Source organism: Melospiza melodia, chromosome 24 (genome assembly GCF_035770615.1).
Source record: "Melospiza melodia melodia isolate bMelMel2 chromosome 24, bMelMel2.pri, whole genome shotgun sequence".
In the NCBI taxonomy this organism is placed as follows: Eukaryota; Metazoa; Chordata; class Aves; order Passeriformes; family Passerellidae; genus Melospiza; species Melospiza melodia.
In genome coordinates this window covers 12536390-12559491 of record NC_086217.1, presented here as the reverse complement: position 1 = coordinate 12559491, position 23102 = coordinate 12536390, and the positions used below count along the sequence as shown (strand labels likewise).

The 23102-nt window shown below is 57.1% G+C and overlaps 3 protein-coding genes across 4 annotated transcripts in view; 1 reads left to right on the top strand and 2 right to left on the bottom strand.

Moving 5' to 3' along the window:
- Positions 1-3289: 3289 nt before the first annotated feature.
- On the bottom strand, positions 3290-5700 carry SOCS3 (suppressor of cytokine signaling 3). The gene is made up of 2 exons (XM_063176061.1): positions 5624-5700; positions 3290-5099 (listed from the first exon to the last, which is right to left on the bottom strand). Exon 2 carries the CDS (start codon positions 5030-5032, stop codon positions 4403-4405), a length of 630 nt encoding a protein of 209 aa, XP_063032131.1. The 5' UTR covers positions 5033-5099; positions 5624-5700; the 3' UTR covers positions 3290-4402.
- A 1407-nt stretch (positions 5701-7107) lies between these two features.
- PGS1 (phosphatidylglycerophosphate synthase 1) lies at positions 7108-22392 on the top strand. 2 transcript variants are annotated; one of them, XM_063176058.1, is made up of 10 exons: positions 7108-7268; positions 10610-10799; positions 11169-11246; positions 12129-12228; positions 12867-13056; positions 13379-13557; positions 14435-14968; positions 18245-18393; positions 20403-20545; positions 22258-22392. In XM_063176058.1, the coding sequence occupies exons 1-9, from the start codon at positions 7108-7110 to the stop codon at positions 20520-20522; spliced, it is 1701 nt and encodes a 566-aa protein (XP_063032128.1). In that variant the 3' UTR covers positions 20523-20545; positions 22258-22392. The 2 variants fall into 2 exon arrangements, with proteins under 2 accessions (XP_063032128.1, XP_063032130.1); XM_063176060.1 differs by having other exon boundaries at positions 22196-22333.
- DNAH17 (dynein axonemal heavy chain 17) overlaps positions 22080-23102 on the bottom strand; it is a 31854-nt gene continuing 30831 nt past the window's right edge. Inside the window, exon 80 of the mRNA XM_063176114.1 lies at positions 22080-22439. Coding sequence (XP_063032184.1) covers positions 22192-22439 — 248 coding nt within the window. The 3' untranslated portion in view covers positions 22080-22191. The remainder of the gene's footprint in view (positions 22440-23102) is intronic.

Here is a 23102-nt window from a genome sequence, read left to right as displayed (position 1 = left end):
TGTGAGTGCAGGTGCAAGAGCAGCACAGCCCTGGGCCCGGGGCTGTGCCAGGGAGCAGAGCTGGGCCGGGGGGGCCGGGCAGAGCAGCTCTCCTCGCTGCTGATGGAAGGAGTGAGGAATCCACAGCTGCTGGCTCCCCGGCGCTGGCGCGGCTCTGGCTGGGGAAGCAGCAACAAAGCAGAGTTTCCATGGGGATGTACACAGCCTGCTGGGCTCAGCTGCATCCCAAAATACTTCCTGGCCTGGGCACAGCGTCCCGCTGCCACCCCTGCTCCCTGCCTGCTCATAGCCCTACCTGGCCCAGGGAGAGCCTGGGCCAAGCCAGCCCCCATGGCTCCCCCAGCCACCAAGGCTCTGCTCCAGGTCCCTGGCAGCTGAGCTGCTACCAGGACAGGGACTTTGAGCAGTACTTGAGTGCAGAGGCACAATTTGAGGGGCAGTTGTGGAACCGAGGGGCTCTGGGGGCACAGAGCTGCAGCCCTGCTCCCCCTCCAGCACAAGCAGCTGTCTCTTGTCCTGGGCCTGCAGCTGGGACCACCCCTGCCAGCTCTGGGCTCTGCTGAGGACCTCGTGCTTGTGCTTCCTGGCAGCTCACTGGGAGCAGATGTCCCAGTCCCTGTTCCCAAGCGTCCCCGTGGCCCTGGCCTGAAGAGCAATTGCCACGTAAGGAGCAGGTGGAGGCATTTACAGTAAGTTCCCAGCTGCTGCACAGCCCTTTCCTGCATTCTACTGGGAAGCGTGGTGGTGGATGTGGGAATGTCCTGGCGCTGCAGAGCCAAGCAGGAAGGAGCGCATGAAGGGAGTGCCGCGAGCAGCTCCCTGCCCGCCTCTGCGCCCCAGGGACCTCCACCGCCGGTCCTTGGGGTGCTGCTTGGGGCTGGGGAGCCCTCATGGGCCTGCCCTGCTGCCCGGTGAGCAGCTGGATGTCCTGCACGGCTGGTGCAGAGCTGCGGTGCCGGCCGAGCCCTCTGCTGTGCCCGCAGCAATCTCCGGCTGCCGTGGTTTCCTGTTTAGGCTCTGCAGGGGCTGGTACACACCAGAGCAGGTTTCCTGCGCCCCTGACCCCGCAGAGTTCAGGTTCACCATCCCGGTGGATGCTTCCTTCTTGTGCCAGTAATGAGCCAGCAGTGTGATGGGAAGCACTGGTGGCCACCCTGCATCCACGGGGAGGCCAGGCTGAGGCAGGGTGGGGGCTGCAGGGCTGTGGGGCAGCAGCCTGTCCCTGCCTGACCACCCTTCTGTGCCCCAGCACCTTGTCGGGCTCTCACTGGGGCTGGTGCCCTCACCCTGCTCGGCATGGCCACCCTCACAGCATGGAGGAGCTGGTGGCACGGGGGGCATGCACTTAGAGCTGCACTGGGTTCTGCTGGTGCTGCTTGGTGGCAGCCCCAGGAGATCTGGGGTGTGGAGAGCTGCAGGACACCAGTGTCCCAGCCCTGCCTCTGGAGCCCTGTGCAAATTCCAGCCTGGTTCCTGGCACCATCACACGGTGACAGGCTCTGATCACCCTGATAACATCTTCCCCATCCAGGAGCCCTCCCAGGGGGAGCTCAGCTGCCCAGCGCTGGCGAGGGGCAGAGGGGAACTGGCCACGTTTGATAGACTGCTTGCGAAACGCAGGGCCAAGTCCGCTCAGCTGCTCTGGGGCAGAGAGAGGTTTGTGAAACCTTCGGCAGGGATTTGCCCGCTGCCGCCGCGTCACTGCCGCCGCCAGCCTGGCCGCATTCCAAGGGAGCCGCGGGGCTGGCGGAGCTTCCCGGATTCTTGATTCAGCCGCGGGTTGCAGCACCGCGAGGGAAGAGGCCCTCGGTCGGCGATGCCAGGGCCCTTCTGGGAAGTGAAGGAGCTGGGGCTGTTCCCGCAGAGATGGGAAGGCTGGGGTCTGGCTGGGAGGACACGGGCAGGGTCACTGCGGGCAGCCTGGCTGCTGTCCCGGGGGCAGCTTCCACTCTGCCCCACGCTGGGGTGCTGCGAACCCCTGGCTCTGCCCGGAGGGCTGCGTGTGCTCATACACCCCCCGGGTTTTATTTTCATCCCTGATTCACCTCATCCTGCCTGGGGGAGTGGGGAAGCTTCTGCCAGCTGGGGGATGTTGTGCCTGCAGCACTGCTGCCACCCCATCGGTGGCACGGGCTGGAGTCACTCGTGCTGCTGGGAGCCCTAAACTCAGGGATGTGCTGCTGGGAGCCCCAAACTCAGGGATGTGCCTCGGCAGGGCCTGGCAGGCGGCCACCCCTGCGCGCGGGCATTCCTTGCATAGCTGCAGCGGGTGCCTGGGCAGGCCGTGGCACTGCTGGCAGCACGCGTGCCACAGCCACACGTAGTGGCCCCAGAATAGCCTCTGGGACTGTGCCATGCCCACAGCCCGGGCCGGCACACTCACCATCCCTCTGCTCCAGGCTGATTCCTAAGGAAATCCTTTTCCCAGCAGCTGGGGATCCCCAGGGGGAGGGAGCTCTGCTCACGGTGCCAGGCATAATGCCTACAGGGTGGAGATTGCAGACTGGGGCCTGGGCACAAAGCACCTTGGCACAGCCTGCTCCACACAGGCAGGGGCTCTGGGGGAGTTCTGGGGGCTGACCTGCTCCCAGGGGATCACACACATCCCTGCAGTCAGCCAGGCACTGCACTGCTCACCAGCCAGAAACAGCGGTGGGTTTATTCCCACGCCTATTTCCTGCCCCTAGCAGCGGAGGACAGGCACTTCTAGGGCCAAGAACAGCCCCAGGATTGAATCCTCTCCTCTCCCCTGGGCATCTGTACCCAGCTAGGGCTCTGCACAGGACAGAGGTTTTCTCTCAGTGCTGTGGGGGTGAGCAGTGTCTTGGCAGCCCGCTACACTCCCAGAGGGAGCACCCGCAGACCCTTTCCTACCCACACCTCACAGTGCCCTGCTCCTGCAGCTCCTCACCCTGGCATGTGCTGGGGGAAGGCAGGACTCGCTCAGCCCTTCAGGAGCCCTGCACTGGGGCTGTGCCACGGGCCAGCCTTGGCCACCAGCTCGGCCCCTCCTGCGCCCAGGGCCGTGTCTGCTGTCCCGTGGCTGCACCGTGCGAGCAGATCCCATCCTCGTGGCTGGCAGGCAGGGATGTCGCAGGGCTCAGACATACCTGAGTGCTGGGACAGAGCTTACGCAGCAGCCGGGCTGAGTCACCGGCGGGATCACCCGGCGTGGACGGGGCTCCAGGAAACGGTGCTTACGTGGTGTAAACACATCCCAGCATTGTGCCTTGTGCCGGGGCCAAGCGGCCTTGGGGGTGCGAGAGAGAAATCAAACCAAATCTGATGGTTTTCATTAAAAAATAGTGCTCTTTATTATAAATTATGGAAACATTTTCTTTCTGAATATAAATATAAATATGTGCAAAGTTTCATCTGAGTTTGGTTTTGGTTGAATTTTCAAGCATTGTTTTGCTCAGCCCTCAAGGCTGGAGGTGAAGATGGAATCTTTATAAAAGACAGTGATTCACGTTGGCCTGTAAACATCCCTTTGGTTAAAAAAATAAGAATAAAAATTTAAAAAAGCCAGAAAACCCAACCACTTCTCTGGGCGGACGCAGAAAAGCACTCACGAGATGACACGCTCCAGGGGATGGTCCTGCTGCACTCTCAGGGAATTGGTGCCCTGCAGAGCAGCACAGCCGGGGGCTGCGGGAGTGGCTGGGCAGAGGGGGATGTGACTGCAGGGAGTGGGGGCCCAGCGTCCTCGGGGTAATCCTTGCAGATGCGGTTGTGTGGGACTCAGCAGCACTGCTTCCTCTCCAGCTTCACAGCACATCAGCAGGACCATCACTGCATCTTCACCAGCTGAAGTGCACTGACCCAGACCGCCGGGCAGGGAGGATATTAAGGCTTAGTCCCCTGGAAAATGGCAACGCGGGGCAAAGGCATCGACCTCTTAGTCTGGGGCTTGATGTGAAAGGAGCTTTCACCCACAAGGAGGCAGCAAGAGGTACAGTACAGGCAAAAAACACCTTCCCCTTAAAACTGAGGAAAAGTGATCAGGCACTCCTGGGCTCCAGTGCTTTCCATTTCTCAGGATGGAAGGGGCTCTCACCAGGACACCCCCAGGATGGGGCTGGCGGGGCACACGTTCCCCCGCGCTGTGGGAGCTGTCCTGCCTGCCCAAGCCCACAGGGGCTTTGCCATGGGTTCACTGTAACATCCACGGTCTGCTCGGAGACGTCTTCTTCCCCGTGGAGAGGAGGCGTCACGCTTGATGAGGAGTCCCCGCAGCACCAAGGGTGCCCAGCTATGCTGGCCACAGCCCCGTGGCAGCCTTCCCCAGTTCTCTCTCTCCTTGCCGTATGGAGAGGCTCGGCGTGCCCTGCCTGTGCCGGAGGGGCATTGTGCCTGTCCCCTGCTCTTGTGCTTGTAGATGTGACCTTGCTCCGCTGGCCCCCTAGAGAGGGGCATCGTACTGGTCCAGGAACTCCTTGATGGGGGCTGGCAGCTGAGTCATCTTCTCATAGGAGTCCAGGTGCCCGTTGACGGTCTTGCGGCAGAGGTGCTGCAGGGTGGAGACGCTGGAGGAGAGCGGGCGGCTCAGCACCAGGGGGATCTTCTCGCCGCCCGAGTAGATGTAGTAGGTGCGCTTGGGGTGCAGGGCCGCCCCAGGCTGCTCGGGCACGGCGCAGGGCGTGGGTGGCATGTAGTGATGGACCAGCTTGAGCACGCAGTCGAAGCGGGGCACGGGCTGGCTGCTGTGGGGATCGCTCTGCAGGGAGAAGCTGCCGCCCTCGCACTGGATGCGCAGGTTCTTGGTGCCCGACTCCGTCTTGACGCTGAGGGTGAAAAAGTGCCTCTGGTCTGAGCTGTCCCTGATGAGGAAGGTGCCGGCCGGCTCGGTGCTCAGCAGCAGGTTGGCCTCGCCACCTGTCACCGTGCTCCAGTAGAAGCCGCTCTCCTGCAGCTTGCGTACGGTGTTCACCACCAGCTGGTACTCGCTCTTGGAGCTGAACGTCTTGAGGCGCAGGCTGGTGTCGAGGGGGCGGCTCATCCCGGCGGCGGGGAACTTGCTGTGGGTGACCATGGCGCAGGGAGCCAGCTTCGTGTGCTCTGGATGCTGCTGCCAGCAGCAGCCGCTGCTACACCATCACCTGAGAGATGGCGGAGAGAGCGGTGAGTCCCGGCACTCCGGTCCCCGACTCTCCCTCCCCGGAACACCTGCACCCCCGGTCCCTGGTTGTTATCCTCCCGCAGCAACAGCGCTGCCGGTTCCCGGCAATGCCCTTCCCCAGCTCTCGTTCCCAGAAAAGCCGGCAGCCCCCCCGCCCAGCTCCCCCTTCCCGGGGAACCCGGCAGCCCCCGTTCCCGGCGACTGTCCTCTCGCGACAGCGGCGCTGCCGTGGCCGGCTCTTCCCTCCCGGGAGCACGGGCACACCTGCGCTCTCCCGCTCCCTCCCCTCTCTAGAGCACCGCTCCTGATGGTCTCCTGCTCTCCTACGCCCGGGGTCACATCGGTACCCAGCGCACCGGTTATCGCCCCGCTGAGGCACCAACATCCCCGGCGATCCCCTTCCCTGGGCAGTACCGGCATCCCCGGTGCGCGGCGATCGCCCCCCCTCGCGAAGGCATCCCCGCTGTGCCCCCGTCCTCTCCGGGATCCCTCCCGCGGCCGTACCTGTGGCGCGGGAGCCGGTCCTGGCGGCAGAGCGGGTCCGGTGCGCGGCGGCGAAGCTGCCGAGGCGGCCCGGGGCGGCCTCTTATAGCAGGCGCAACGCCCGCCCTCGGGTTCCTGGAACTGCGCGGCTTCTTGTAACGCGGCGGCACCGCCCGCGCCCCGCCCGGCCCGGCCCGGCCCGGCCCGGCCCCCCGGCGCGCCGCCAGCCCCGCTCTGCCAGCGCCGGGCCCCCGGCCTGGCCCCACCGGCCCAGCCCCGGCCCTTCCCGCTCCGGCCCGGCCCCGACAGCCCATTCTGGGCAGGGCGGCTGCCCCCGCCCGCGGCCTGCGGAGAAGCGGAGGGTCCGGGCCGGCCCCTGGCGAGAGTCGGGGCTCGGCTGATGGGGGGCACACCGGGGGCACACCGGGGTACACGGAGCGGGGGCTGCCGGTCCCACGTTCCCAGCCCTGATTTCCGAGCAAGGCCAGCCTTGGCCGCGCTTCCTGGGGGACCCGCGGGGTACCCTCAGGCCGGGGACAAGCGGGAAAACGCGCCCGGGGCTGTGCGGGAGCTCCCGGCTCCGCTCCGGGCGGCGGTGGCTGCGGGAGCCCCGGAGATCCGCGCGGTTGGTGCTTCGGCCGGTCTGCGGGCCGTGTGGGCTGGTGGGGAGCCCGGCAGGACCGAGCCCCCTGCCCGTGGCTGCTCCCCGGGGCTCGGGGACTCCTCAGCCCCCCGCCCGCCCCGGGCCCTCGGCCGGAGCCCCGGTGGGGACCGTGCCCGGCGGGAGGAGCGGCGCCGGAGCTCCCCTCCCCACCCGTTTGGCAATTGTTGGTTTCGAGCTCGCACACAACCCAAGCTCTGTCCATGGGTTTATTTTAAACAGTTTAATTTGCCCCGGAGGAGCGGCCGCTGCCCGGCAGAGACCAACCCCGTGCGGCAGTTCTGGGAATCAGCGCCGGCGAACCGGCTGCTCTGAAATGCAAACGAGCCCCGGAGCGCTGCCGGGGCGGGCAGGGATAGCGGGAGAGGGACGGGACGGGTACGCGCGGCTCCGGGGCTCCCCGCCGGGACCGGCTCCCCGGGCTGGGGGGGAACCCTGGCGGGGGACCCGCGGTCCCCGGGCTCTGCCCTGCCCGGCGGGGCGGCGAGCGCCGGTTCTGCCGCGGGCAAGAACCGTATACGTCCCTTCGGAGCTGTTCAGCCGGGCCGGGGCTCGCCCAGGGGGGATAAGAGACACCTGGGGGTGACATTGCCGGGCAGGCGATCCGGCTCCGCGTGAGCCCGTCCCACGTGTGCGGACCGGAGGAGCCCCGGCGCGGCCTCGCCGCACAACGAGCCCTTCGTGCGCTCCTCCCGGAGCCTCCCCGGCCCTCCACGGGCTCCGCGCTCGCAGGCCGGGCGCCACGGCGGGGAAGGGCGGCGGACACCCCGCGCGGCCGGGCTGGGGCTCCCGGGGGTCGCGGGCCGGGCGGGGCGGCGGGGCGGAAGCGGAAGGCGGTGTCGCCATGGCAGCGCGGAAGCGGAAGGCGCCGGCGATGGCGGCGGGCGGCGCGGCGCTGTGGCGGCGGCTCTCGGCCTGGCTGCCGCGGGGCCGCCTCGGCCTGGCCGCGCTGCTCGGCCGCCTCTCCGACCGCCTCTCCCGCGGTCGCGACCGCCGCGCCCGCAGGTAAGGACCGGCCGGGACCCCGCGGGGGTTGTGAGGCAGCGGGAGCCCTCGGCCGCCCCCGCAGTCGGTGTCGCGTTACCGGGGCATCCCCCGCTCGCCGCTTCCCCTTTCCGGCCCGGCCCAGCCTCTTGGAAAAGCCGCGTGGGTTGAGGGGCGGCCCGGTACCCCCAGGCCGGGGTCGGAGCCGGGTTCGGCTCTGCTCTCGCAGACACCTCTGGCTCGCCCCAGTGTCCGATCGCCCTCGGGACAGCAGCTGAGCGTTATTTCCCCTCCATTTCCCATTCCTGTGCCTCCCGCTGTCCCCGCGGCTGTCACAGCTCAGCTCTCTGGTCGGCACCGGCCGGGTTTGGGTTCGGCTCAGTCTCCCCGGGCCTGGTGGTCGCGGAGGGCGAGCGGGACGGGGCCGAAACAGGAGCGAGCCCCCTCTGTGCCCGTGGGGCAGGAGCCGTGAGGGGCAGGGCACGCCGTGCCCGGTGGCTGGCACGGGTGACAGTGACAGTAACAGGAACAGGGACCCGCCAGCGGCTGTCCCCGCGCTCCTGGAGGAGCCGCATCATCAGTCTGTGCTCTTGTTCACACCAAGGAAACTCTTGCCACACTTGTGTTTTGGTCTCGCCGGCGTTTTTAGGGCAGATAAATCCAGCTGAGCCCTGGAAAGCAGTCACTGAGCTGGCAGAGCAGTGCTGTGGATCCCCCGTGTGCTGCTGTGTGTGGGTGAAAGGACAGCACTGTGTCCCGCAGTTTCACTTCACCTCCGGCTCTGAAGATGAGGTTTTACAGTGAATAGGGGTTTCAGCTTCATTGTGAGTTTCGTACCAAACCTACGTTTTAAAAAATAGAACACACCTCAGAAAATCCCTTGTTTCTATTTAGGGTAAACTTTTTATTCAGAAGGGGTCTGAGGTGGTTCCTTTTGATTCCGTTTTCTCTTTCTGGTTAACTCAGTGATGTGAAGTACGTGGAAAGGCTTCCCCCCCAGTTCACTTTCTGTTCCTCTGAAACCTGTTTTGTCACAGTGTGGAATTTTGATGATTTCTTCATAATGTTACATGGTTTCTGGTACTTGTGTGTGCGTGGTTGCGAGGGTTGGTTGTATTAATCTGGACCAAACCAAATAGTACAGGTGCTGCAGGTTGAAGTTCCTCCAAATGTTCCAGTCAGAGTGCAGATGCTCCAAGCTCACCCCCTCGCTGCCTGCAGCCTTCAGAGCTGCCCTGGGGGCTGCCCCTGGCTCCAGGCAGGCAGGTACAGGGCCACAGGCAGGGAGGTGCAGTTGGACTCACAGTTCCAGCAAGCCTTGCTAGAAAACGCCTTCTGGGAATCATGTTTCTGGATAGTGTCTGCTCGGCCACTGGTCTCTCTTCTGGAAGGGTAATTGGGTTGGCCAACGGGATAATGAGGACAATATTATTCTCTGTTGGTTGTTATTATAAAATACATAAAATTTGCCACTGCTCCCTCCCTGGGAATAATTCCAGAGGATGTTGTTTGTGACCTGCAGGGCTGGGTTAGAGCCCAGTGATGCCACTGCTCTGTGGGGTGAGCATTGGGTGGGTTTTAAAACCCTGTGTTTCTGGATCCAGTGTGAATTACTGTAGCTCTGTGTGCCATGCTCCCTTGCAGAGATGGAACAGAGGGAATCTGCTCTCTGTGTGTGGCCTGTGAGGCTTGAGGTGAGCAAAGGTGTGTGAAGGTTGTGTTCAGGTTCTGTGGAGACTTAGGAGAATGTGCCTGAAAAGTGGCATTTCTTGTATTTCTGTTCTGCTTTAATTTTCTTCTGCGCCTTTTAGGGGATGTTTGCATTGTTTTTAACAGTCTATGCTGGTGATTTCTGTCACTTCTGGGTATTCAGGCTGAGCCCAGTCCACATGATCTGTTAAAACTCACCATCCCAGGAATTCCTGCGCTGACTGACTCAGATTTTGGTGCTCATGAATAGTCAGTGACAAACTCGTGGATTTGCCAGGAAACGCCACTGTGAACTGGTTTCCTTGTAAGGATGTTTGGAAACCTTGTGAAGATCCAGTGTTGTATCATGAACCAGATGAGTGAAATCATCTTCCTGGAATCTGTGTTCATTTGGGCTCTGGATTGTGGTAAGAAGCCAGAAGTTCCTCATAACAAATTCTGGTAAAGGTTGTGATCAAGTTTCCTCTTGGTGTGTGGTGATGGTCAGGATGGGATGATCAGGATGGGCCACGGGACAGTGGCTGCTGCTGGTGGGGGACCTGCTGTCCCCAGGGTGAGACAGCCAGCCCGCTTCCATCCCAGGAACCCCGGCTCCCATCAGTGGGGTTTGCAGACTGGAATGGTCCCTGTGGGTCCAGGGATGCACTTCAGTCCCTTGCTCATGGATTCCTGGATCTCCTGGGAGCTGCTGCTGCTAATTGTGCTGAAATGTGGTTTTGTCATGCGAGCAGACTCCTGCCGGGGGTTATTCTGTTATTCTATGACTGGATGAATTTGCATGTGGGAAACCTCGGAGAGGAGAAGTCGCCGCTGGCTTCCTGTCACCCGCTGCGTGATGCTGGCAGTAAGCTGGTTTCTTCCCAAAGTGACTTCAAAGAAATTCAATTTGTTCCGAAATTTCTTTTTGAAGAATGAGTTTCCTGACGTCTCCCTCACAGGGTTGTGAGGTTTTCAGGGGAAGTTGTGACCCTCTGTCGGTGGCACTGCTGGAGGGGGATGGATCCCTGCTGTGGGATGGCCCTTGGCACATTCCTGCTGGGACATAGTCGCTCCTTTTTCGGGTCATTCTCGGGGTGCCATTGCTCTGCCTTTACTGGGGCTTGCACCTCATCACCTTGTGTGCTGTAGATCTATGATTGAGGGATGGAGGCATTTTTTTCTTTAAAGCAGCATGATCTTTAAACCTGAAATGTGAACTTCAGCCCAGCTGAGAACAGAGCTGACATGAAGGGAGTGTTGGCTGATATGTATGTGATGGAGATAATTCAGAAGTGTCTGGTTACAGGTACAGGTGGTACCAGCACAGCACTGCCAGGCACCTGAGCATCCCCACTCTCATTTTCTGCAGCTCCTGGCCTCCTTCCCTTCCCATGTTGTCCTGAGGAAGCAGTTGTTTCCCCTCATCTCTATGCCAGCTCAGGGAAGGAGCTGGTGATGTTCAGATCTGTTCTCCCACATTTTGCTTGTGTCTCTCTGTTTCTACATTTGGCTTTGGTGATCCAGATCAGATTATGGAAAGGGAAAGGCATTCTTGCCATTGTGGATCCCTACCATGTATTGGCCCTGGCTGCAGCTCTTCCTTTACCTGCTTGGAGTCTTGCTGGGTAGCAAAAGTTTCACTACAAAGAATTTCTCCATCTTTCTTTGCACAGATCATCATGGCTCCTTCTAGCCCCACTACTCAGCCCTCCTGTTCCAGTGGTCACAGCCCCACCGTGTTCCCTCTGTCCAGAAGGAGCACACAGGTTCCAGTGGATCAGGAATCTGGTCCCAGAGTTTGGGATCTCCAGCTCGCATGTCAAGGTGCTTTCATCCCCGGCGGAATTCTATGAGCTCCTCAAGGTAAGATATGGGCTGCAGCTTGTGGGAATGGTTTGATACAATCCCAGTTTTGCACCTGCTGCCGGTAACTGCTCTCATATGGAGTAGGTTTAGCTGCAGGGAGTGTGCTCTTCACTTTCCCAGAAAGCACTGGTTTCTTCCTTCAGTTTTAGAAGCAGCAGCGGTGCTGCTGTGGCCCTGCAGAGCTCCGTGTGTTTTATGTCACCACTGTCCATGTGTTACCTTTCCTCCCTCAGGGCCAGGGAGCCAGAGCAGAGATGTAGCTGAGGGCATCCTCCCAGGGGAGTGCAGCACTGCCAGGCCTGGGCTGATGGCTCCTCAGGCCCAGGCAGCCTGTGTGAAATGGAACTTGTGTTTTGCTGCTCCCAGGTGCAGATCAAAGCAGCCAAGCAGAGGGTGGTGATGGCCTCGCTGTACCTGGGAACAGGAATCCTTGAGCAGGAGCTGGTGAGTGGGGAAGGGTTGGGAAGGCCAGGAGGGGAATGCAGAGGAGGGATGTGCAAGGGAGGCTTCTGGTTGAGGTCTGGTATAGAGCCAGGGAACTGCTGCACTTCTTTGGGGGATAGTTAGCCTGGCCAGGTCAGGAGGGACTGGCCAGCTCTTCAGAGTGCTCAGGGGGGCTTTGTAAAACTCAGGTCGTGGGAATCTATTTTTCCCTGGCATTTCTTGAATGGGATTCGAGCTGTAGGAGTGTAGTGCTGTGTTTGGTGCTCCAGGTGCAGGACACAGATGAAGGGTTGATTTTCTGAATTTGAGACTGAGATCAGCTTAGCTTCATGGTATTTGCCTTTTTTTGTTCATTCTTCTGGAAACAAAAGCATTTTTGCCCAAGGGCTTGAGGAAGTAGCCTGGCCTTGGCCAGGTTCTGATGTTAGGAAGCAAATGCCCTGGCAGGGTAAAGGTGGATGGAGCCTGCATAGGATTTATGCCCAGCTTTGTCTGGGCTTGCACACAGGATTTGAATTTGCATGTGACAAACAACCTTGTAATTCAGGAATAAAACTGCAGCGAATTCCTGCCAATGTTTGTCTTTGGTGATGCGAGTCTGTGATTTGGGAATGATATTGGGACTTCTTCTGTGAACATTAATTGCTCTTGTGGGACCTGAAGAATGTGGACATGTAAAACTGAGGCTCTTTGATCTGTGGCTTTAGGCTGGTGGAGGCTGCCAGGCTGGCAGATGCAAGGGCTGAAGTGGCTGTGCTTGGCACAAGGAGGAAGGACTCACACCACGGTGTGGGAGCTGTCTTGGCCACAGTCTCCTGCTGCTGAGCACCTCCCTTGGAAAGTGTATTTGCTTTTGTAATGAGGAGAGAACTCTCTCTGCAGGTGTATTGCTTAGAAGAAACACTGGAGAAGTCACTGCAAGCAAAAGGCTCACCCGACCTCAGAGTTTCCATTCTCCTCGACTACACCAGGGGCTCCCGGGGTAGGAATTGCTGCTCATTGCTTTTGTCAGAGCCTAATTTTACTGCTAGGCTGGAGAGACAGTTCTACCAAGAGTGGGTATCTTGGCCAATTTGACCTACTTGCTTAAAGATGCACATTTCAGGATTAGCCTTTTGTATTCCAGAACTGCATATTCCCAAAAAATCTTCAAGTTGAACAGCTTTTCTTCCAAAAATAGGTGGTAGGAGCAAGAAGGGCCAAACTACTGTGTGCAACTTGTGTAGTCTTGCTTGGTTTATTTGTTAATGCATTTGCCCTTACCCATCATGCTCACTTACATTTTCATTTTGAAAGGAGAATGGGAATTGTTGGAAGCAGCAGCACACTGAATCAGGAACCTGTGGTCATCTACAGTGACTCTTGTAGATGTGTTGCCAGTGCTGGTGAGGCTTGGTTAAGAAGCTTGAAAAGCGTCAGAGCTGCCCTGTGGCCGATTCTGAATGTCAGTTTCAATATTGACATAGTACAAGTGAAAGTGATCTAAAAAAAACAGAGAAAAGGAAAACATGTGAAGTGCCAGTGGACGGGAGGGGTGCTCAGCCTGTGACCAGCTGAAGAGCTGTGTCACGGTGTGTCCTGTCTGTGTGATGTTTGTGTGAAAGTCCCTTTCTGTCCCAGGCAGGAAGAATTCCCGAACAATGCTGGTCCCGTTGCTGCAGCGATTTCCTGAGCAGGTCCGGGTGTCCCTGTTCCACACCCCAAACCTGCGTGGGCTGCTCCGGCTGCTGATTCCAGAGCGTTTCAACGAGACCATCGGGCTGCAGCACATCAAGGTCTATCTGTTTGATGACAACGTGATCCTGAGCGGGTGAGTCGTGCTGCCTCCAGCCTTGGTGCCATCGTTCCCTGGCCTCTGGGCAGGGTGTCTGTGCTGCCAGCCTTGTCTGAACATCTGGGCTCCATTGTGATGCTATCAGTGCTCTTCTGAATGAGAGAGCCACCACAGCTCCTGCACATGAGATTCTCAGATGAAAGCGAGCCTTTCTTAATGGGAGAAATATTTTGAGGTTCTGAAGGAAATGGCCAATTTGTGCTTTATTGCAGCTGTCCCAGAGTGAGGCCCTAAGCCTGGCCTGGGAGGTTGAGAGTCTCGTTCCTGCTCTGAACCTGTGTCTTCCCTTTCTCTTCAGTGCAAACCTGAGTGATCTGTACTTCACCAACCGTCAGGACCGCTACGTCTTGCTGCGGGACTCTCCCGAGATTGCAGACTTCTTCACGGAGCTTGTGGACGCCATTGGAGACGTGTCCCTGCAGCTACAGCAGGATGATACAGTCCAGATGATGGAGGGAATGGTACACCCATACCAAGGTAGGAGGGAGCTGTCTCACCTGCTTGGGTGATGGCATCCAGAGAGAGGGGTGACAGCCAGGGCTTAAGGATGACTTAGACTCCAGCCATGTGGGAATTGCTGGGTGTCTGACCATTGTTCAGGCTGTGGGCTGTCTTGTTTTGTGCCTTCCAGTATTATAATCAAGATTGCTTGAGTTTCAGGACTGGGTTATTTGGGGTTTTCCCAGCACAGCGGCTGTCACAGGCTGATTTGACAGGGCATGCAGAGACTGGAAGTAAATCTGCTGCCTCATAAATGTGCTGCTTTTGGCCTTAAACAAGAACTTGAGTCCTCTGAGAAGTTTTTCTCATATTAGCAGCTGCAATTCCAGGTGCTCTGTGTGTGCGTGTTCTGAAGGGTTTATGAATGTGCTGCTATTGTTGGTAATTAATCTTTTGTCGTAGAGGTTGTTCTGGGAATCAAATGGGAATCAGTTCAGGAAGACTGGGAACAAGCTTAAAATTGGGCAGAGAAGGGCAGTGAAATGCCAGGCTGATTGCGTCATCAGTTTTTGTCCTGGCCTTGCACTGCTGGGTGATGTAAGTTCAGGCTGGGGGTGGGAGTTTATTTGTTTGTTCCAGCTCATTCTTGGTTGTCAGCGTAGCCTTGCGCTCTCCTTTGTCAGAGGATTTTTCAGGCTGCTGCCTGTTGCTGAGCATTTCTCTTCTGTAATGTAGCTCTGCTGACCTTGAAACAGCTGGTTTGGGCTGAAGACAGAGAGTCATGTGCAGTCTGTGTTGGCTCCTGTTTGTTCCTGTATCCATGTGCTGTCAGTAGTTTTCCCTGGTGTGTGAGAGGTGATGTGCAGCTGAGTGCCTGTAGACCTCAGACCCATCTCTCTGGCTTTTCCTGCAGGAGACAAAGTGGCTTACTGTGAGATTGCCAACAGGAGAGTCATGGAGGTCATCAACTCTGCCCGCACGCGGCAGGAGCGCCTTCACGCAAAGACTTTCCACAGCAGCCAGCCAGGCAGCTCCCTCTTATCCCAGAAAGGCTCTCAAGCACCTGGGAGTCTGAAACCAGAACCCGACACCTGGATCTATCCCTTAATCCAAATGAAACCTTTTGGGATTCAAATAGACGAGATGGTCACAGAGACCCTGCTGACAGAGGCTGAGCGGGATGCCAGGATATACCTCACCACTGGCTACTTCAACTTGACACAGGCCTACATGGACCTCATCCTGGGCACGAGGGCCGAGTACCGGATCCTGCTGGCCTCACCCGAGGTCAATGGGTTTTTTGGTGCCAAAGGGGTGGCAGGTGCCATCCCGGCTGCCTACGTTTACATTGAACATCAGTTTTACAGTGAGGTCTGCTGCCTGCAGCAGCAGGAGAGGGTGCAGCTGCAGGAGTACTCCCGTGCTGGCTGGACGTTCCATGCCAAAGGTAAGGAGCCCTTATCCCCAAGGGTCTTGTTCAGAGGTGTGTGAGAGCTGTGCATTTGGATTGCGAAAGGAGCGAGGGGCTGGCTGGGTGCCAGTCTGGGCTTAACCTTCAGAACACTCCTCTGAGGTTCAAACAGCGTGCTTGAGTAATCCTGGAGGGTTTGGATCACTTGGGGGATGCCTTGCCTTTGCCTTTGGTTCAGTACAGTCACAGGGATGATGTGAGAGCTATCCCTGTGGTGGCACTGAAGCACTGCCTGGATGACAAGGTGATGTGAAGGAAAGGAAGCATCTGGATGCGTTTGATGCAGTCAGTGCCCTGGTGCAGTTTCGTGTACCCCTGGCTGGTTTCAGCAGGCAGGAGTGCTGGCTCTGCTGGGGACCCTGCAGCAGTTCTGGGGGCAGGTGCTGGGAGGGAGCTGCTCCTGGGGCCTTCCCAGCAGCAGGTCTGTATGGGGACAGTGTCAGTGTTGGGGGATTTGCACCAGCTCCCGTTCCCAGCTCACAGGGGTGCAGTGTGAGGAGCTGCAGCATGTGCTTATGGGAGTCAGGGCAGCCAGAGGGCAAGGGCTGAGGAAGGAGTATGGGCTAACATGCAGTGAGTTAATGAACGCTGCCCTCGAGGTCTTCTCTGGGAGAGCCTGGGTTCCTGCTGAATACACTGTGCCCAGCTCCCAGGGGCTCAGCACGGTGCTGCAGCTGGAGTGTTTGGGCTGTGACTGGAACACTGGGGCTCTGGCCGTGCCTGTTTTGAAGAGAGCTGTTGGTAGGAATGGCTCCATCCCCCTGCCTCTCACAGGGTGCTCAGGGGAGGCTCAGAGGTGGCGGGGAGGGAAAGCTGCCCAGTCAGCCTTCTCTCGACTGTCGAAAATCCCTGGGTGCTGCTGGGTGCCTCTGTGTTGAAATGACAAACAGATCCCAGAGTGCCCCTCGCCAGCCCGGCCAGGAGTGCAGGGAAAACCCTTATCTGACACAGGGCAGCACGAGGGAGGGCCCTGCCTGCCTGCCCGGGGTGTCCCCTGTCTTTCAGCATGTACGTGCTTGAGCAATCTGTGATTCCCAGGTTCTGCCTTTGCTGAGCACTGCTAACTCCCAGTGGAGTGAGGTTTGGCATAAACCAGAAACAGGGGCTGCTTTTCCCGGCTACCAAAGTGCAGATGGTCACCGGTGCTGTTTGGGCCAGCTGGGCCTTTGGGACAGTGCTTTGGGCTCTCTGCTGTGGGCTATTTGCTTGGAGAGGGATGCAGGGTTGGAGTTCAGCAGCTCCCCTGCTAGCAGCAGGGACAGCTGGAGACATTTGCTGCCGTGTTTCCATTCCCCTTCAGAGTGCTGGGAGGATCAGTGTGCAGCTCCTCCTCCGGCATGCTCTGCCCTTGGCACACGTTGGATTCACCTCATTTCCTTCTGCAGGAGCCACGTGGTGTGGCAGAGAGGACAAGGACAGGAGAGGGAAGGGAGGAAGCCTTGGAGATGTGAAGGGCATGTGCACAAGGAGCACATGGAGCCTGCTCCTGGCTGAGGACAGGAGATTCCCAGCAGCAAACAGGGCCTGTTGGTGTATCCTCTCTGGGCTGAGACATGAGACACCCTTGAGTCTCCCATGGGATCCCCAGACACTGGGGCTGTGCTGCATGCCCCTGCTGCTCCCCTTAGCATGTTTGTATCTGCACGCAGAATGTCTCTCAGGGCTGTCTCTCGTGGGTGCCCATGCAGGTGTGGCAGAGCTCTGCACAGGTGGGGTGCACGTCTGAGCAGGACTGCCAGCAGCTGTCCCTCCCAAAGCCCACCTGCCACTGCCCTGGGTGCTGTTGGGGGTGACAGGGGTGCATCCCTTGGGGTCAGGGTCCCTCCCAAGCCCGTTTGGTGGCAGGGTGCTGGCAGGTGCTGTGTGCTGTGAGATAAACCCTGTCACTGCTATTGACTGGCGCTGGGAAGCCGCGCTTCCCCTTGCTGGAAGGTGAGTCACTGCTGGAGCAGATCCTGCCAGATGGCCGTGAAACCAGAGACCTCTGAAGGCTGTGGGGCTGCCACAGGACACTTGGGAAGGCAAGGAATCTGCTCCTCTGGCTGCTGCTTGGGCAGGGCTCCAGCCTTTGGCTGGGCAGGCACCAGACAGCCCCTGGCAGGGTCCTGTTTGGTGGCAGAACGTGACAAGCTGCGTGCCACGTGCTGCCAGGGCCCGCGGTGGGCTGTGCAGCCCCGCTGTGCTGGGCTGGGCCCGCAGGGCTGGAGGCATCGGGGCAGTGCCAGCCCTGTGAGCGTGCTGTGGGGGCGGGGAGCAGCTTACAGGAACTGGCAGTGAATCGGCAGCATCTTACTCAAGGCATTCTTGGAACTGCTCTGGGGCTGAGTTGGGAAACCTGCTGCTATTTTAAGGCCGAGGTGGTTTTTATGCTACGGGTTCTTTGTTGCAGTCTGTGTGTGACCAGCCATGGGGATGAGCCTCTACCAGAGACTCACCCAGGGCTCTGCTGAGGAGAGCAAAGGCTTTCTGGCTCCATTTGTGCAGAGTGGCCACACAGCCTCTCCTTGGCAGCAGTCCTGATTCTCCTGTGGCTGTTCCTTCTTGCCCTGCTGCAGTGATGTGCTTGAGAATAATTCCATCTTTCCCTTGAAAACCTGTCCTGGGCTCTGTCCTGCTCTCTGTGCTGGCAGAGCTGTGGGAGCTGTGTTGGTCAGTGGCAGTGGGGGCCAGGTGCCCTGGCAAGAGTCTGATCTCAGTCCTGGTGGCTCCTCTGGAAGTGAGGGTGTGAAATAATTTGCACTTCTCATCTATGTCTCTTCACAGTGGCATGTGAATTCACCTGCCAGAGCTGGGAGATGCTCTTCATGTCATGGTCCCAGGATGGGGGCTGCTCCCTGGCCCTGGGACAGGCTGGACAGACTTGGCCTGTCTGGCTGGGACTTGGGGGCTGGTTCCTTCACAGAAAACCTGTTTGTCTTCTCTTGGTGTTTCTGAATTCACTGTGGTGCAAAACAGCCTCTAATGCAGTGACAGGACTTGCTCTGGGTTGTTCTGGGGCAGTGTGTTCCTGGGGCACACACCCCGCACAACGAACACACTGCACACACCCCACACACCCCACAGTGGCACACACTGCACACAGCAGAGCAGCCCTGCAGGCCCTGCTGGGCTGCTCTCTGCTCTTGAGCTCCTGTACAGAATCTGTAATCCACGTTTAAAGCATTTAATTCACTCTGAGTGAAGGCACCATGTGAGCCCACCCTGGCCATTCCCTTGGCTCTCACGCTGCCTCTCTTCCTCATTTTCCTGCAGGCCTCTGGCTGTACCTGGCAGGGAGTGACCTGCCCTGCCTGACCCTGATTGGCTCTCCGAATTTCGGATATCGATCAGTTCATCGGGACTTGGAGGCTCAGGTTGCAATAGTGACAGAAAATAAAGCCTTGCAGCAGCAGCTGCATCAGGTAAGCAGCAGATTCAGGGATGCAGTGGGGATGTTGTACTTCTGGGGCACACAGGGAGTGCTGAGGACGCAGTGGCAGTAAAAACCTGCAGCTACAATAACTCAGAAGCTGCCGGAGCATGGGGAGTCCTGAGGAGCTGTCAGTGAAGTGACTATTGATGAGCTGCCTGCTGCGAGTGCCCAGTGCTGGGAAATGAGGCCATAACGGGAAGGAATGTGTGTCCCCAGTGACCCCGAGTACCGGGAGTGCTCAGGGCTGGCTGTGCACACAGCCTGTGCAGGACCTGCTGACTCCTCTGCTGCAGCCACGCTGCCCCTGTGAGCCTTAACCCAGCACTGAGCATTGCCAGGGCATGGCAGGCTCTGGGCTAGTGAGGCCAGGCCCTTGGAATGGCTGAGCTCGGGCTGGAGGAGGGATGGGACTGGCTGGGACGCCCATGAGGTTCTATGATAAAATCCTTATCTTGAATAATAATAACAACATTATATAATCTCAACACAAACATTTTGGAGTGGTTTGATATTCAGTGTCCCAGGGTTTTTCTGTGCTGTTTTTATTTAGGAAGCTTGTAATGCTCAGCAGTTCTGCTGCTCCTCTGAGACCTGCCTGGTTCTCCAGCTGTCTTGACTGAATCTTCTGCTGGAACTGACTGTCCCAAGTAATTTCTCCTGCAGGGTTCTCTTTCAAAGCAGATGTTTGGTGCCTCTGTGTGACTTGGAGCCCTCAGAAATGCACTGTGTGAGGCAGGTGCTGGCAGAATTGTCTGCAAGATCAATGGGAATTGCCCTCTTGCATCAGGTCTCTTCCCTGGGATGAGTCAGAGTGTATCTAATCAAAAACAATTATATTACTGGAAGAGTTGCTTGAGTATTTTAATTCATATCTTGCCTCTGCTTGTTTCTAATGGAAGGGGAAAATCAATGGAAATGTGACACAAAGGAATTTTCTCACACGAGGCTGCAGTGATCTCATTGAAAGGGCTTTAAACCATTCCCGATTGCTGGAAGCTGATTCTGAGATGGCCTGGGTGTTTACTTTCTGTGGTCTTTTTTAGAAGACTTAATCCATTCCTGGGATGCTGCCATGAAATCACTTTGCCTGTGTAATGTTCAGTTCCATTTTAAAAATGTGTGCTGAGATTTGGGAAGAAATGTGAGTGGTCTGGGTGTCTTTGGGTGCTTCTGTGAATGAACTGAGATTGATTCAGGGAACTGGCCTTGCCTCTGGTGCTCAGATCTCACCATAATGGATGGTCATGGAGCAGAATCCTCACAGCAGGGCTGCCTGTAGCTCTTTCAGCATCTGAGGGCTCTCAAATTAGAGTGAATTGGCAGATTAATGTCTCGATTCATCTTTTTAGTGTTACTTTCCAGTACTTGGTTCCTGCTTCCCTGTTCCACCCTGAATTTAAATAGTGCAGAGTATTTTCTGCTGTTTGTGACAGCTTCAATTATAAAAAACAGATTATGAACAACTTCCAGGAGCTGTTCTGCTCCTTGTTTGCCTGCAGATCCTGAAACCTGAAACCACCACTTACCTGTGATCAAAGCGCTGCTCTCACGTGCTGTGAGTGTTGTTATCAGCAGGGTGGTTCGTTTCCTCCCTGTGCAGTTGGGTGCAGGCTGGGGGGGCCCGAGTGTTTCTGGTAATTTAGCTGAGATCACGGCTGCACATTCATCTGCAAACACGGCGCCTGGGCCGTGTCTAGAAAGAGCCGCATAAGCCAGTCCCAGGAGGTTTGGGTGAGGTTTCCTTTTCTGGCAATTACAGCCTGGCCTTGAGGAGTTTTCTGAAACTGAAGCTCAGCTCATGCAGCTGTGGGGCACAAAAAGGCAAAGCCCTCTACCCTTGTTCTCTGTAGAGTTTTAATTGCAAATTCTTGCGGAGAAATGGTGCATATTTGTGGCAAGATCCCTGGTCAGCTTTATCTGAGAGTTTGCTTCGCTGAAAGACCATTATATAATTTAACACATGGGATTTACTGAGATGGTGTTTCTTTCCCTGTTCAGGAGCAAGAGCAGCTTTACCTCTGCTCAGGTGTGGTCTCAACATCAACGTTTGAGCAGCCAAGTCGTTATGTGAAACTGTGGGTGAAGCTGGTGACACCTTTGATCAAGAATTTCTTTTGAAAGGAGAGAAGTTGCTGCTTTGGGTGAGTTTGCTGCCATTATGGGGAATTATATTGCACTGACTGTAGTGAATAGCTGCAGTGCTCTGTCATGAAAGAAAGATTTGAACAATTAGTTCATGGACATGCAGATGATTGAGGGGAAAACCAGAACTTCTCAATTCCTCTGGGGTACTGGCTGCCATGGACTGGGATCAGTGCTCAGGTTCTGACTGGCTTTTGTCTACTAGAATTTCTGGAAGGGCCACTGGCAGAGAACCCATACAGTGGTATTTTCCATGCCTGGAAATAAAACTCCCTTTCTGAAATGTCCCTTTCAGAGTTTCGCAGAGAGAGACACTGTGTTTGTGCTGTCTTGACCAGCCAATTGAAAGCATTGCTGGAATACCTAAAATGTTTTGTCTTTGTATCCAGTCAGGGCTTTGCTTTGCCCCTGTAGTGCTGGTTAACAGGGGCAGTTGGTTTTGCTTTTCTGTTTTGTTGTGTCCTGGGGTTCCTGGTGACTCCACTGCCCCATGACTCCAGCCCTTGTGAGCTCCAGGCTGTCCCTCCTGCCTCCTCCTGTGCTGGGCACAGTCTGTGCAGTTGGCACTGCTGTATGTGTGCCAGGTGTTCCCACATCCCTTTCACTTGCCTGGCCATGGCCTCCCCCTCAGCAGGGTTTGCCTGCCTCCTTCACAGTCAGATATGTTACAAGTGTCAAAGGACAGGAGAGGACTTCTGGTGCTGGTGTGGGTTTGGGATGTTCCTTGCTGGAAGTAGGAGGTTTGAACCATAACATCCTGCACGGAAGGTGTTTGGAAGCCAGGTGAAAAGGTGTGGGAGTGCAGGGTAAGGTGTGAGCAAGGGTTTCTGATCTGGCAGTGCCACAAGCAGGATTTCTGGCACCTGAAATAAGCTGATGCTAAGTCTGAAACTCAGTAGTAACTGATTGTAAATACTGCTGCTCTGTAACGAAATGAGCTGTTCTCTGGGGCTTGTCCGACTGTGAGCTGTGAGGGAAGTTTGAGGTAACTATTTTAGAGCTAATTGTTCAAATATTTCACAGGCTGGGATTTTGGTGAATTGTTTTATGCCAAAGGGACCAGCCTTGGCAGATCTACTCACCTTAATGTGTGTTAATGCTGATACAAATTATTTGTTGTGAAGAAAAAGCTAAGTGGGTTCTGTACCCTAGAAACAGAAATAACATACTTCAGAGAGGAGCCGGTTTGCAGCTGGACCTTCTCTGGGCTGTGCAGGTTGGGTGTGGGTGAACTGGGCCTAATCTGCCCCTTTCTTCTCCTGTCTGCTCCAGCCAGACAGATGCTCCATGCAGGAGCGTGTGGAGTTTCTGCTCAGTTTCCACTGAGCCATCACACAAAGAGCTGTGGGAAGATGGAGAGCCAGCAGAGGGAAAGGAGTCAGCGCTTGTGTGCAGTTGTTCTGTCTGGCTTCCCACGGTGGTCTGGCTCCCCACCAGCACCACGTCAGAAACCACCAGTGGAAAACCAGTATCCGCCCTGAGAACCCCATGTGCTGCGAGAGCAGGCTCCTCACGGCAGCGCTTCCAGCACTGGCTTTATTCAAACTTTGCTAAAACGGTTCTGGTACAATCAAACATAGACTGAGTTACACAACGGGGAGGTTTTTACAACTAAAAGTACTGCTGTTTTCCCTTGTCATTAAATCTAGGCCTCTAGGAGCAGAGCCACACCAGCCAGGACCCACTTGGCAGCTTTTTCTTTCGTCTTCAGGTTGAAGGTCCAGACGTAGGTGGGCCCTCGCGTCCGTGTCTTGTAGACGGGGCACTCGTAGACGTTGATGGTGTCCATGCGGTCCACGGGGATGGCCCTGAGCAGGATCACCGGCATCTCGGGCGTCAGCTCCTTCATGCGCGCGTCCGCGATGGAGCCCGAGGGCACGTCCCAGCGCGCGCCTGTGGACAGCGGGGACAGCGGGCACCGCGCTCAGGGACTGGCACCGACTGGCACTGGCTGCTCCCCGGGCTGCTCCCCTGGGCTGCCCCACAGGCTGCTCCCCTGCCTGCCCCGAGTGGCTCCATGGGGGCAGCTCTGACATGTTCTCATCTCACTGTGACCCACGACTGCATTTGCCTTACTGTGTGTGGGATGTCTGAATAAATTCTGTCCCCACCCCTCCCTTCAGCACGGCTTTTTGTGGGAATTGCAGAGTTTAAGGTGAACTGGCTGTGCTGGGATGTGTCATATGCTGTCCTGTGTGCTCTCTGCTTTTGTCCAAGTGGACCCCCTCAGCTGCTCTGCTGAACTGCGTCCTTCCCTGTCATTAGCAGTAATTATCATGGATTTAAGTTTCTCAATTTGTCTTACTCAAGCATCAACTAAGAATGTGACATATGTATTCACTAGAGCCCTGTAGCTCCAGAAGCCCTGGGGTTCATGAGCTGGAGCCTAAACTGTAAAACACAAATCTCTGGTTTGGTAGGGCTGTGAGAGCCGGGCAGTGCTGCCCTCAGCTGGCGGCTGAGCCAGGACCCAGGGGGACCCAGATGGACCCAGGTGCACCCAGGGCTCCCTGCTCTGAGCTGCCGCCAGCAAGTGCTGACACTGCACGAGGGACA

Coding starts and splice junctions, on each gene's coding strand:
- SOCS3 (XM_063176061.1), bottom strand. CDS start 5,032: ATGGTCACCCACAGCAAGTTCCCCGCCGCCGGGATGAGCCGCCCCCTC.
- PGS1 (XM_063176058.1), top strand. CDS start 7,108: ATGGCAGCGCGGAAGCGGAAGGCGCCGGCGATGGCGGCGGGCGGCGCG. Junction 13,558..14,434: donor AATGGTACACCCATACCAAG/GTAGGAGGGAGC, acceptor CTTTTCCTGCAG/GAGACAAAGTGGCTTACTGT. Junction 18,394..20,402: donor TGCAGCAGCAGCTGCATCAG/GTAAGCAGCAGA, acceptor TTCCCTGTTCAG/GAGCAAGAGCAGCTTTACCT.